The sequence below is a fragment of the Trichomycterus rosablanca genome, chromosome 11 (genome assembly GCF_030014385.1).
Source record: "Trichomycterus rosablanca isolate fTriRos1 chromosome 11, fTriRos1.hap1, whole genome shotgun sequence".
NCBI lineage: Eukaryota > Metazoa > Chordata > Actinopteri > Siluriformes > Trichomycteridae > Trichomycterus > Trichomycterus rosablanca.
The window spans coordinates 17,205,169-17,220,752 of NC_085998.1; the positions used below are offsets into that span (position 1 = coordinate 17,205,169).

General features: G+C 38.0%; 1 protein-coding gene across 1 annotated transcript in view; it reads right to left on the reverse strand.

Annotated features, from left to right (window-relative positions):
• Positions 1-1,576: 1,576 nt before the first annotated feature.
• LOC134323526 (RNA-binding Raly-like protein) overlaps positions 1,577-15,584 on the reverse strand; it is a 111,240-nt gene continuing 97,232 nt past the window's right edge. The window contains exons 4-7 of the mRNA XM_063005064.1: positions 9,466-9,623; positions 6,719-6,832; positions 3,237-3,391; positions 1,577-1,615 (exon numbers count right to left, since the gene is read on the reverse strand). Of these exons, the coding sequence (XP_062861134.1) occupies positions 1,577-1,615; positions 3,237-3,391; positions 6,719-6,832; positions 9,466-9,623 (466 nt within the window). The remainder of the gene's footprint in view (positions 1,616-3,236; positions 3,392-6,718; positions 6,833-9,465; positions 9,624-15,584) is intronic.

Below are 15,584 nucleotides of genomic sequence, written 5' to 3' on the forward strand. Positions count from 1 at the left end.
CAGGTGTTTATTACAAAGTGGCAGATATACCAGAACTTCAGAATAACACAACCCAAATCAGTTGGGACAGTATGAAATGTTTTTAATTTACTTTGACTTTTATTCATGGCACACAGTATGAGGGCAAGATATTTTAATGTTTGTCTGGTCAACTTAATTTAATTTGTTATTATACATTGATTTCTGCATTTTAGGCTACTAATGAGGTGATGTCAACATGTGATTGTTATCTTGATTTGGGACAGTGGTAGTCTAGTAGGTACGGCTTTGAGCTATTAACTGAAAGGTTGAGAGTTTGAATCCCAGTTCTGCCATGCAGCCACTGTTGGGTCCTTGAGCAAGGCCCTTAACCCTCTCTGCTCCAGGGGCGCCGTACAATGGCTGACCCTGCACTCTGACCCCAGCTTCCAAACCAAGTTGGGATACCCGAAGAAATAATTTCTTTCTACTCTACACCTGTATATGTATATATGACAAATAAAGGCATTCTATTCTATTTCAAAAAGCAGTATCTATAAAGAGACTACATAAAGAGTCTTGAGAAGCAAAGATGGGCAGAGAATCTTCAGTCAGTCAACAAATTATTGAAATGTTTAAAAATAATGTTCATACTGTCTGCAATAGGAAACAGTCAGAGTAAATATGAGAAACACTGTGAGTTTTGTATTTGCATTTTTCACACTGTCCCAACTTTTTCTGATTTGGGGTTGCATAATGAATGTATAATATGATTATGTATACGTTTTTACTCATATTCACAATGATTTAAACTGTTCTCAGGCCTCACTAATCACTTCTGCAATCTTTTATCAGTCCTCTGGTTGATTGGGTATGGACAGAAACTACTGCCTACTAATAATCTTTATATAACAGTACAATGCATCTTAATGTCCAGGCAATGCACAGAGCTATGCATTGAAATGTGCAATGCACATCATTTTTAAGCTCCAGTTCTCTCTTTTCTTTGTTTATTAAAAAGCTTGATATGATATAAACCACACAACCACAAATAGTGTTGTTGCTAGTGTGTTATTCCTTAAATGGTTCATTAGTTTGTTTTGTAAATTATTTATTCACTTTTAATCAACATGTTTAAATAGAATGACATTACATGCTTTCCAAGGGGACACACAAAAGCTCAGCAACACCTTGTTTTATACAATAAAAATAATAATAAAAAATTGTGCTTTTCCAGAGTATATTTTTGAACAGATATTTGTACTTTTACTTAGGTAAGGGATTTCTGTACGTCCGCCACTTCAGGTTGTAAATTATGTGAGTGTTTTGCTTCTTTATGAGAAGCATTTCTGTATGAGCTGTTGTTTTCTTGTCTGCAGAAAACAGGCATAGTTTTATATTTACAGCATTCGAGAGCAGCATTTATCAGCTGTCAAAGTGATTTGCTATGCATTCACATTCAGCATTGTGCTTATCTCTTTTCTCCCACATTCATTCACTCACAGTGCACAATGGCAGAGTTTGAAAAGACATGCGTATACACAAACTGAGTGTCCTTTTTAAAATTTGCGGTTTACACAGAGGGATGGAGACCATGCTGATTACTGGTTGGTTATCTTTAGAGAGACAGAGAGCAGGCTGTGCGTGTCAGAGTGACCTACAGAGTGAATAGAGTGGATTGAATAAAAGTCTTTTCACATTTGCACTTTTGGTTTGCACCCAAGTTTGGTATATTCGGGTAGGTGTGAAAACAGTTTTTCAGCAGAGATGGGGTCCCAGGCGTTAATCTCTGGACTACTTGAAAAGAGGGATTTGAGATTTGCTTAAAGTGAGCTCCAGTATGAACTGCACCATGTGTCAAAACAATCCATTCCCGAGACCCATTCTTATGTAATTATAAATTATGTGATTTGTAGAAGATGTCACATTACTTTCTTTTACATTAGAGGCAAATTGGACACTGTAATTGGCAACCGTTAAAACCCTAGATCAGTGGTCCCCAACCACTGTCATTTATTATCGGGCTGCACAGAAAGAATAAATAATTAGAGATCGCTACAAATGGTGACTAAAACAAAGTTACAGAGTAGACTGGACATAAGGAACACACTTCAGGTCTCCTATCACCCCTAGGTGGGAGTGTCTCGCAGCAAAAAAAAGCTCAGGGTTCTCACCTTTTTTCCACCATTGCTGAGTAGTATGGTTATGCACTTTGTGTTTTTTATTATGCTTGTCGTATAATTTTATTTTAAATCCTTCCGCCCCCGCCGGTTCATGAAATTATATCTTATATTAAACCGGTCCATGGTGCATAAAAGGTTACGGACTGCTGCCCTAGACTGTTTTGATGTTTTTTTACCTCACTTATAATTTACTCAGTACCAACACTACTCTTGTTTTTGGTCCCATCCCCCTCAGTTTGTTTAGATTAGAAATGTCTATTGTATTTATTGTAGTGTTTTTATCTGCACTGTGTATATTGTATTGTTTTGCACTTGTGTTCTCTGTTGCACCCTGGTCCTGGAGGAACGTTGTTTCATTTCAGTATGTACTTGTATATAGCTAAAATGACAATAAAGCCTCTCTTGAACTCTCTTGATTAAATAGTTTTTCAGTGTATGCAAACTGCTTTGTCTGAAAGTCAAACCTAAATGGTTGGCCAGCAAAAGTAAAGAAACAACAAGCAGATATACAATACATCAATTAAACAAGCTTGAAAATTAACCACCACTGTCAAGACCTAAATTCTGAGTCTTTGCTTTGATTATTGGTGGGGCCACAATTGGCCGTGTCTGGGGTGGCAAAAAGGATATCACACTCTTGCCACTGCAACAGTGACTCCTACTATCTGGCTGAGGCATCGGGAAGAGTGGTGAATGAATAAGGAGAGAGTAGCATAATCCTCTGTACATACTGAAGCTCTTTGTAAGAATTTGATGCTGGATGGCATAAATAAGCAGCAGGCATCCTTTCATGTCAGAGAAGGCATGTGTCAACATATGGCCTGCTCAACCAGCATGGATAGCATGTAACTGGCAGAGGTTGCCAGAGTGCACAGCAAAATTAAGAAAATCCAGACTGGAACAATGCAAAAAAGGACAACTAAATCAATAAGGATAAAAATTAAATAAAACAAAAATATATTTAAATCATTATTTATTAAACTGCAGGCATGAATGGAGAACTGTGCAGTTGATCATGGATTCAGAAGGTTTGTGCAAAAAACAAACCTGCTATGAAATCAAGCACAGAATGGATCCTTGAAATGGACTGCTCACCATGTGTGGTTCATCATCACTGGCCTCCCCCAGCTCAGGAGTGTCTCTCTGGGCACGGAATCGTGGACTGGGACTCTTGGGAGATCCCTCTCGACTGCTGCCTGATGGATGGTATGGTGAACCTCCCAAGCTTCCACCTTGAGAACAAGGAGAATCTAAAAAACACAGAAATTCAAAATCAGGTTTCTATGTTAGTCTAAATGACACACACATTGGCACCTGCATGGCACAGCAGTTTAGAGTCTCAGCAGTACCACTGGCCTGGATGAGAAGGCCAAAAATTAGTGTGAGCAATGCCTACTGTTTCATTGAGATGCTGGCGCAAGAGACCTGGCTAATACAGATACTCATCCTTTTAAGATATTGCAACTGTAAGTAAAACTATAGCCTTGATCTTTCATTTGTATCAATATTTATGTGTAAATATGTAGTACTAATTTGTAGTACTGGAGTACTAGTTTGATTATGTAACCTTAAAGAATAATTCTTGATGATAAAAATTATTAGTGTTTGTAAATGGAAAAGTGATATAACACAGTGGTAAAGTTTTGACATGTTTACAGGCATCAATATTATTATATAAAAAAAGCCTATGTATACACAAACTATATTTATTAAGAATTTTAAGAACAAATTACATCAATTTTCTACATTTTTTCCAGCGTCATACCAACTTTTTAATGCCATCAGCAAAAATGTTTTTGGTTGAGCGCGTAGCCACTGATACACTGCTGCTTTCACATCGTTATCACATGAAAATCTTCTTCCCCTTAAAGCCTCTTTGTGCGGTCCAAAAGGTGGAAATCAGATAGCGCTAAATCCGGACTATAATCTCTTTCTCAGTTTCTCAGACATGACCAGTTACTACTCCTCCCACCTTCACCGTTTCCAACAAAAATCTAAAAGTGCGGAAACTTTTTGAAGATCCCTCGTATATAACAAATATATGAAACAGTAAAGTACACAAGTAATGTACATTTAAAAAAATATATATTTTTCTCCCTTTATTTTTCAATGTAGTCATTTTCAATTGTAAACCCACTGCCGCTTGCACAACCCTTAATTTGATTACTAACAGCCACTCACCACACGCCCCAACTGACACGTGTACAATCTGCAGCCACTTCTTTTCACCTGCCAGTTTTGGGTTTCCACACAAAGCCGAAAGCCACGTGGAAAGCCACACTAAGCTCCATGTGACCTGCCACCACTCATGCAGGCTCCTGGACAAGAGACCCCGTCCAACCCTACCTCCCTCAAACACTGCCAATTGTGTTTGTCTAAACAGTATTGTATTGAGTTTAAACACTCCACAGTGATGTGCTAGTGTACCAAAATATATGTACAAAAATATGCTTTTTGTTTTATTTGCATTTAAATACTAGTCAAATATTTTGGATTTGAGGTCAGAATAAAGTACGGTGAAACAAGTATTTGATACATTTTGGTTTTTGTTATTTTATATACTTTCAGTACATAAATATGTCTACATAACATAAATGAAAAAAAGTCTAATGTAAATATTTGTTCTGGTTCACTGTAAACATATCATCTCAGCAAGTAAAACATGGTTAAATATGACAAATGACAGTTTGATCTTGCATGTCTTGAGATACCATTTAATAATCAATAATGAACTAATAAATTGTGAAAAACAGTTAACAAACATTACCAAGAAATTTAGTTCATGATTACTTAAATGTGTTAAAAATGGCTAAAATAGATTTAATAATCTCATAACAACAGTATATTTATATTTTAATGAGAACTTTTAGCAATAAATATGTTTTTATTTGCCGAATGCTGCTTTCAGGCCTGTGTGACTACAGTTCAATAATAATCGTTACTATTATTACCCAAACTTTAACACAAACTTTACACTGTGTTGATACTTGCCATTCAAGAATTAGGAACCATGTTTGGAGTGTACCTAACCTGATTTTTTTTTTTTTTATCTTTCTCTGAGAACTGAGAATTTCTCTTTATTTTAATTCTCAGTTTTTCAAGAGAAATTGTGTTTGCTCTATATTAGACTGATCACAGTGTTGAATTTTAAACCACAGAGATTTGAGAAGTGTTTTGTCTAATCTTTAAAAAATTGACAGAGAAAGCTCTCAGCTCTGAAGTCCCCTCAGCGCGGCAGTATTACTGACTCATTACTGACACATTGATCGCTCATCACAGACACCGCTGTAATTAAAGTAGAGATAAAAAAAAAATGGAGAGTGTCTCAGAAAATAAAGCTGCACACCAGGGACTAACAAATCTCTATAGTTTAACAAACTAACAAGTGAAGAAATTCACATACAGAGCAGATTTTTAAAACTTGCACCTGTTGCATCATCAGACGATCGATCCACTGACAGATCGATTGCAATTTCTTTAAATGAAGACTTTGGAGCATTTATAATTTAATGCCAAATTCTATATACAAACTTGAAATTTATTTTCACACTGTAAACATTTATTCTACAAACATTTGTGTCAATATATGGTCGTTTTTAACCTAATACAACTTACAGTTTGTTCATCTGTGCAATCTAGTTTGTCCTAAATTACTCTATTCTATTGTTTGTTTAATTGTTTAATTCAGTTTGTGCTGCATAGTCTAAACTGCCAAAATTATCAGGACACCCCTTGTAATTAATACAAGGGTGTCTAATCCTATCCACTTAGCACAAAACATATTGACACCTTTTACAGATATCAAGTTTTTCACCCAATCTAGTCATATCCTATTTCCCAGTTGTGTCTTCTATAGTATTCTGACCAAAGAGGTTTGTACCAAACACTGACACAGGTGCAGTTGCCAACCACTTGTTTTCACCTTCATAAAATGAAGAATGCATATATACATATACATGTGTACAGTACAATGAAATTATTTTTTCGCATATTCCAGCTTGCGTGGAAGCTGGGGTCAGAGCGCAGGGTGTGACACAGTGCTGCATAGCAGAGCCTGGATTCGAACCGACAATCTTCTGACTGATAGCCCAAAGCTATACCCACTATTCTATCACTGCCCCTTTTAATTTTTTTTGAAGAATAAGGCAGGTTTATGTACAATAAGTATCACATACAGAGAGTAATGCACTGATTTCCATTATTCCCCATCTCCATGCATGCAGAGGCCAGCAGAGGACATTGATGAAGGAATGAGGAAGCCCTTCAACCTTCAAACATGGCCAATCATGTTATTATTAACCTGTATTAACTAAAACAGTATGAACACAATATTGCCATACACCAGCACGTTTCCACTTTGGGTCAATCTACAGGAAAAAGCAAATCCTGGTTAATGCCCATGGTCATGCAGGGTATTTGGATGATTAGGACCTCATTAGCAAAAAAAAACTAGTTGAGATTAACATTAGGGGGCAGCATAAGCTCAGACTATTTAGAACTACTTTCTCTATGAAGTTGTTAGAAGATCAGTGGATGAGTTACATACGGTTCCCTTTATACCACTAAAAACAACTGACCTGTGTGTTCCTGCCTTTGTCTGTCCATCCTGTCCAGACTGTCCAGTAGTCCATCGATCTGAACCTTTATCAGGGTCAACTCATGCTTTATAGTCTGCAGCTCCTCCATTTTCACTGAGAGACATAAAAAGAGACAGAATTTCCATTAGAAAATCCATTGATTTGTATAAAAGTGGAAGATGAGCAGAAAAACCTGAGAGAATGGGTTTTTGAAAACCTGGTTTAGATTAGGAAGATGCTATCTTTTTGTCTGAAATGTTCAAACCGTGTGCATAAATCCCTCCTAAAAGTCGATTTTGCTCTCTCAAACTGATACTTCTAACCACCACTGTGTGCCATCATGCCAGTGTAAAGCGACTATCTTAGAGATTAATGGACCATGTGGAATAATTTAAAGGACTACTAAATAGATTCAATCTACAGAACAATAAAGAGGTAAACGAGACACTGTGCGATAAGGATGGAGAAACACATGGGTTTTATTAAATACACCAACAATGTGTCTCCTGGGCTGTAAGGCCCTGTGGTGACCCAGAGATAAGAGATGCTAATAGCATGTTCTACCTTCTCATTCTTTCAGCTCCGTTAATTTGGTTTAATAGAGTGCTTTGATAGGGTTGTACCTATTACAGGAGGAGAGGGTACACAACAAAAGAGGCTTTTAATAAAGAAACATCTGGAGTATCTAAGGAGTATCTAAGGATACTCATCCGAAATCAAACATGCAAAATAGAAACATCACACTGGCTACAAAGGCTGGCTACAAAATATGTGAACACCTGATCATGAGCTTGCTAAACATTCCATTCAAAAACCACAGGCAATAATATAAAGTAATATCGCCTCACCTATATGCATGTATAATAACCTTTACATTTATAGGAAGGCCGTCCATAAGATTTTGGAGTGTGTGGCAATAATCATAATTATAACATTAATGATTATCAGGAGTGTCCACATACTATCATTATTACATCCACAACATGTAGAATGCTTATATTTGTCATATATATATATACATGTGTACAGTACAATGAAATTATTTTTCCACATATTCCAGTTTGTTTGGAAACTGGGGTCAGAGTGCAGGGTCAGCAATTGTTCGGCACCCCTGGAGTTTAAGGGCCTTGCTCAAGGGCCCAACAGTGGCTGCATGGCTTAGCCTGGATTAGAACCGGCAATCTTCTTGGCTACCACTGTCCCTCAAATGTTATAAGATTACTTAAATTATTCTCTTATATGTTGTGTTTACATTTACGGCATTTAGCAAACGCTTTTATCTAAAGTGACTTAGAGTATACAGTCTAAGCAATTCAGTGTTAAGGGCCTTGCTCAAGGGCCCAACAGTGGCAACCTGGCAGTGGTGGGGTTTGAACCAGCAACCTTCTGCTTACTAGTCCAGTACCTTAACAGCTAGGCTACAACTGCTACACTTGCGCTAGATCTGATGCCAATGGACCCAAGGCAGGAATACATTCTGCTAGTCCATACATTGTTTACCCCATCACCAATACACCTCCAGTTCACCTTCATGTTTAGGAAGGTTGCAGAAACATGCCCTGGTGATCATGGTGCTGTGTAGAACCCACTCTATCATGGCACCATCGTACTGCCTTTTTCATCATTATAAAGACACCGTTTTAAGGAGGGTGAAAAAAACCTGGCAACACAAGGTATTTGTGATCTGTAGTCCCTAAAAAATATGTGTGTACATTGACCATAAGAGTTCACATACAATAAAGAGAATAAGGAGCCTGAAGGATCTAAAGAGATTCTGTATTCTGAGTGCACTTCCATGCTCTATTCTTAGTACTGTATTCTCTTTACTAACCATGCATAATAAGAAAGGCTGAGTGTTGTCTGTTGGCAAATAAGGTTTCTCAAGGTTTAAATTCAGGGTAATTTATAGTTGTGATACATGGGGGTTTGTTAAAAACATTTATTTATGGGCACTTGGGTTGCACAGCAGTGTATTGCACCAGCCCACCAGAGCTGGGATCTTGAGCTCTCAAGTTCGAATACCAGACGGTGCTGATAACCTAGTCTGGCATCCAAAACTGTGACCCCTTTCACAGAAAGAGAGAGAGCGAGAGGTATTCAGGGTATTCGTGCATTGTGCCCAGTGTGTCCTGGTCATCCAAGGGAGGGTTTGATACTTTACATAAGAGCACCACAAAAAACTGCTCTACCACCTGAGCTATTTAACATGCCCAACAAGCCTACAGGAAAATAAGACCTAAACTGCAGAACAGTCAAGGGGAGAGAATGCTAGGTGGAACTGTGACTGTGGTCTGAGCACCAGCTACTCAATCCATCAACACACTAACTCGCAAAACACTAACAACAAAAGAAAGGAAAAAGGGTTAAGAATTGGGTTAACAAACTGACTCTCTAGATTCCGCTTCAAAGTGGAAGCATTGACAATTTAAAAAGACAGAATTTTCTTTTCAAAGGGGAATAATATGCACACCTGGCTAAAGTCCAATGACACACACTGCTTTTTTGTAGTCTTGTTGGGAGTACAGCAAGTGGATTTACAATTTCCAAAGTGAGAGGAAGAAGGCAAAGGTAATCGACCCTTTACAATAATAACAATACATTATCATTATTTAGTATAGCAGTTATTAAAATGTTGCAGTGAAAAAGCCCAAAACGTTCTTGGTTGCAGACCCTGACACCTGGACAGAGGCACAGTTGTTACAGACAGTGTTTGTGATGTGTGTGATGTGTTTGTGTGTGTTGCCTACACTTGGCTTTGCTGGAGGAATGGGGTCTGGAGCTTTTGGAGAACGAGCGCTCTCGGCTGCGTCTCTGCCTGGAAGAAGACGATCGGGCTCTCTTGTACAGGCTGGAACTGTGCTGCAGCGAAGGGACTGCTGATGGGACGCGCTGGTAATCAAAGACCCTGAGGGGCACAAAACACACTAACATAATTACAACATTACACAAACAATTACATGCAGGAGAGAATTTGCACATTTACACAATGATATATGCAAATAGAAAGCAGAACAAAAGTTGTTAATAGAAATGCTAATTAAAACAGAAATCACTGATTCGTAAATTCTCTTTGACTTGTATTTAGCTGAAAATAGTACAGTAAGTGTAATGTGGTTCAGCAGTGAGTCATGTGGGAGTCATTTTCTCATCCTTTGCCATTTTTTAGCCAGCAGAGGGGGCATGGAGGCACTAATAATTGATATGTCATTCCATGATATATCAATTGATATTGTCAATTGACAATCACTTGCACCTCATTAGTGTTAATATAGTTTTTCTATATATAATGGTTTCTCCCTCTCAGACTTGTCGGCAAACTTGCCAGCAAACGTGTTATTTCTCTGAAACCATAATACCAGGCTGTTTGGTCCACTCTGGATTTCTGCTGGTGTGCAAAGCCAACACACTTATTTATTTCTGGGAACTCATGCAGTGTGGTAGCATTTTCGGGCAAGGAGACTGGATTGCCCCAGAGGCAGCATGGGGGCCCTTTTCTGAAGCAGCCTGTAAACACAGTTTGTTAATCCTTATTATGCATGAGCTGCACCAGTTGGTGGGTTTGGAGTGCCGCTCCAGCATTGCCGGTCCCGTCTGGTTCTGAGGGTTGCCTGTCCCTATCTTTCCTCCTTTTCTGAGAACTGGGTTTAAAAACCCAGTTCTCCTTTGGATGTTTTTCTGTCTTTTATTTGTTACTTTATCTTTTGTTATTTTGACCACCTGATTTGTTTTAGCCACACCTATTGCTAAGAGGCCAATCAAATTAATTGTATGAAATAAACTATGTGTTCAACTTTGTGGCAACAGTTTGGGAAAAAGCCATTCCCTGTTCCAGCATGACTGTTCCACTTTGCACAAACACATGATTTGACAAGTTTGGTGTTTGCCTACCCAAATGTATATGTATAGCGCTTTTTACAGTAGACATTGTCTTAAAGCAACTTTACAGAATCCAGCCCCGACAGACCAAAAATTCCTATTGAGCAAGCCAAGGGTGAGAGTGGCAAGGAAAAACTCCCTTAAAAATACAGGAAGAAACCCTGATTGGACCTCCATCCTCCTTGGACTATACAAGCAACTGGAGTTCTTCATTATTCAGTCCAGTCAGTTTAAAAGTCAACAGGGAGTTCTGGAGCCCAAAGCTTAACATCTGAACATCTGTGGAACAAATTGTAACTTTGCAGTTGTGGCCTTATCTTTGTCATTAGCACTTGAACTGATTAGAGCTTTTGACTGAATAGATTGAGAAATAGATCACAGACACACCTTATAATCTTAGGGAAAGCAGCAGGGAGAGGGAAACTACTTATCAATACTCATGGTTTTGGAACAAAAGTCCATGTCCACACACACATAATTTTGTTGTTTTTGCCTAAATGCAACTCAAATTAGATTTACACACCATTGTTTTTTTTATTTGCAATTCACATACTGTCACAACTAAAATTAGTGTTTGTATTACATGAAATTTAACTAAACCAACTTTGTAACTGTACTCAGATTCATAGACACTGGCAAAATTCAAGATAAGCTTAGAGGTTGGGTATGACATGCTTTTCTCAGGATAACTTTTACAAATTGCAAAGCCCCTTTTTGCCATCACAACTACCAGTTTCATTGCAAGTAACTAATTAAGCATTAATGCATTCACTTTGAGTCTGTGTGTAAGTGCTATCAGTTCATTCCAGCACCCATCTGAGTTTGCATTTCTTTCCTGTCCTGTTGTATGCGTTTATTAGTCTGGGGTGCAATTCAGCGCATGTGTGGGTGTGTTCGCATTTTAGAACTTAGGTAAAATAACTGACAGGGTACGAAATGTCTAATTAGAACCAGGGAGTCCCAGTATTGTGTATACATACAGGTACTGGGATAATAACATAGCTGTTTAATAGTAATAGTCCTCTATACCTCTTTATAAAATAGACAAAATTTAAAGTATTTTCTTTCCTTTAGCAGCCTTCTCTCTTTTTACCTCTTGAAGCATTTTTTCCTCCACATGAACAGGATTATCGGCCACAAAATCAAATTGCTGCTGTCAGAGGCAATCAAAAGCTCTGTGGTGAAGCTCTACAGATGCTGATGGGAGATTTTAGGATCTTGTGACATACAGAAAAGTGATACTAGTTATTATATCAAAGAGGGAAATAGCAAGAGGGGAAAGAGAGACGATGAAGGAGGATGTATACCAAATTTTTCTTCGTCTTACTCTGATATGATCAGAGACAATAATAAAAAATGAAAATACACGGCACAGGGTTAGCCAGGCAACACCCAAATGACTACATATTACCTCCTGAACATAATGCAGTACTTGCAGTGCTTGGAGGAGAATAGAACTCCAACTAAAAATATAAACCCATCAGAATCATGTGATCAAAAAGTGTCATTGATAAAAGTCAACAATACACTAACACACATCATGCATGAAAAAGAGTGGAAGTAGTCTCCAAATGTACACCTACAGCAAGTGCTGACAGGGTATGTGTTCCTGATACCATATGAGACCATAAGAGACTGCTGCACCTGATACACTCATACGTTCCATGTTAGTGTCATTGCATTGCTGAGAACAGTCCACCACATCATTTGATCAGTGGAGGTCCTATGGCGGTCCCATGTGATTAATAGATGTGTTTAAAGGGGGGTAACCAAGTGAACAGAGCAACAGATGGGCCACAGTAAATAACTAAATAACCACAAATTTCCATACATCTGTATCTTTTTTTTAAAACCTTTCCAGATTTAAGATCGTGGCAAAGTGTTCCTGTAAAAAGTAAAAAGTTTAAGATAATATAGTTCTACATTACAGGCAGTAAAATTAAGCCTGGCTGCATTCAATGAGCTAAATTGGGTTATCAATTACATTTGGTGAACTGGTTGAGTAACCAATGGACAGTTACTTTTACAGCTACCTGTATTAAGTAACTTTGCTCCTATGTGTTTTTTTTTTTTTAATTTATGTTCCTTTTTGGGTAATATCATCAGAAAAGGGACAGTTATGTTCCAGCTCGATCATTGGTTCTGAACAGGACTCAATTCAGCAGGTAGCTGAGTTAAGAATGCTCACGAAGCTGAACTCAATAATCATTCATTGTTCACACACACTTCATGCCCAGAAGGTGTTTCGACAGAGCACCTTCAGTCATAGACTGATTCCACTAAGATGCAGGACTGAACGCTACAGAAAGTGTTTTCCATCAGACTGTTCAATAATTTATGACAAAAAAAACCCTATAATTATTGTATGCTATGCATAAGTTGATTTTTTATGTTTACATGTATGTAGATTTCCTGTAATTTTTAGTATTGTTAGATTATATAGCTGTTTTTTTTTAGTGTGTCAGTGGATGCTGTATGTATGTTTGTCTGATGAGCTGCTGTAACAAGGAAATTTCTTGTAGGATTTCTTGTAGGGAATCAAGTATAAAGTATCTATCCGTCCGTCCGTCCGTCCGTCCGTCCGTCCGTCCGTCCGTCCGTCTATCTATCTATCTATCTATCTATCTATCTATCTATCTATCTATCTATCTATCTATCTATCTATCTATCTATCTATCTGTATGTCTGTTTGTCTATCTATCTGTCTGTCAGTCAATCTATCTGTCTGTGTTTTCTACAACACCGTACACTTCTGTATACTTCAGGAGACTTTACTAAAGCCGTACTGACCATGCTAGTCTGTAAGTGTACAGTACTGCTGAATGGCAGCTAAAACATTGAGGCGATTGTGTGTTCAGAGTAGACAAGATTAAAACCAGTGAAAGCCTTTAAGCTGCTTATCCTCGACAAAGCAGATAAGACAGAGTAAACAATTACAGAGCTCATGCTTTAGCTGCCGCTAGTCTGAGTGCTCACAGTTCATTTGCAAATTGCAGTGTTTGCTTAGTTGTTCAGTGTCAACCTCTAAAGTTTTTATACTGTTGCCTTTAGTTGCCTTTAAAACATTAACGTCTATAACAACAGTATGCTTCAGGGCTTTGGTTTTTATTAAACAAGATCAAGTGATTGCAGAGACTTTATTAGTGTGAGGGGATGGTGGCCATATTGTTTTGATTTTATCAAGCCTGGACACAGTAAATGACAGTAAGTGCCACTCAAACCTTGCTAGGGTTCTCTGAAATAAAATTAGAACCATGTCTCACACCTCTCTTTCATTTTTTCAGTTTATTTTCTTACTAGCTTTTTTCCTAAACCCTGCCTTTTTATAGAGACTACATGTACTGTTATATTGCTTTTTTTAAAATTATTTTTGTTAGATTTCTCCTTTGTTTTTTTCCCATTATTTTTTTTATCTTTTATTATTGTCTTTTTCTTTTGCATCTTTACTTAAGGACAATCAGACACCTGCCCCAGAGCCACCCCAGTGTCAACCTGGCAGTTAAGAAGTGAACTATTACAGTCTCTCTGTGTGTGTGTGCTCTGGAGGAGGTTTCATGAATTATTTTTCTGTATTTGGCTGCATTCATCTATCCCTTAATTCTTACCATCAAACTGTTGCTGCCACCACCATGTTTCACAGTTAGAGTTGTATTAACATGTAACCATTTTCACTAGAAACTGTGCCTGCTGTTCTGCTCAAAGAGTGCAATGTCGGTCTCATTAAAACACAGAAGATGCATTTACATGCCGTTTAACAAGCTGTTGCTTCCTTCTTACCACACTGCTATAAAGGCCTGATTTATGGCGGTCTGCAAAAATGGTTGTCTGTCCAACAGATTTCCCCATCTCCGCACAGGTCTTTAAAATCCTTGTAGATTGACACTTGGGTTTTTTCTTACCTATCTGACCAACAACCTTTGTGGCCAAATGCACAATTTAGCCTAATGGCCAAATCTATGAAGGGTTAAGCTACTTTCATTTTAAATGAGTGACCACAATTAGTGACCTCTGTTCTGTTTCTTGCCAAGGTTTGGTAGTGGATCTGGACAGCTTGGTTTTTGTACTAACAATGCAGCGTACATTGTGGGCCCTTATAGACCCAAGTGTATGCCCTCCGATAATACATCCAATCAATCCAAATTGAAGGTGGACTCCATTTAAGTTTTAGACAAATCTTGACGATAATAACAGCAAACCGGTTGCACCTGATCACAATTTGGTTTGCCACAGCAAAGGGTCTGAATACTTTTGTGAATGAGATTTTATTAATTCTAAATAAAGTAACATACAACCCCAAATCAGAAAAAGTTGGGACAGTATGGTAAATGCAAATAAAAATAAAAATGCAGTGTTCCTTACATTTACTTGGACTTTTATTTGATTGCAGACAGTTTGAACCTGAGATATTTCATGTTTTATCTGCTCAACTTCATTTCATTTATTAATAAACCTCTATTCCTGCATTTCAGGCCTGCAACAAAGTTGCGACAGGGGCAATTTAGGGCTAGTAATGAGGTGAAAAAACTAAATAATTATGTGATTCCAAACAGGTGATGTCAACAGGTGATTGTAATCATAGTTTGGTACAACTGAGATTGAGATACATTGAGAACATATGCTGCCTTCAAGACGTCATCTTTTCCAGTGACGTCCATGTATTTTTCAACAAGACAATGTAAAACCACATGCTGTACATATTACAAATGCATGGCTGCAAAAGTAGAGGGTACGGGTACTGGACTGGCCTGCCTGCAGTCCTGACCTGTCCCCAATAGAGAATGTGTGGAGAATTTTGAAACGTAAAAAGCGACAACGACGACCCCGTACTGTTGCACATCTTAAGACGTGTTTGCAGGAAGAATGGGACGAAATAAAAGCTGAAACACTAAATCACTTGGTATCCTTGGTGCCAAAATGTCTTTTAAGCATGGTGAAAAGGAATAGCAACATTACAAAGTGTTAAATGCTTTCCTGTCCCAACTTTTTTTGG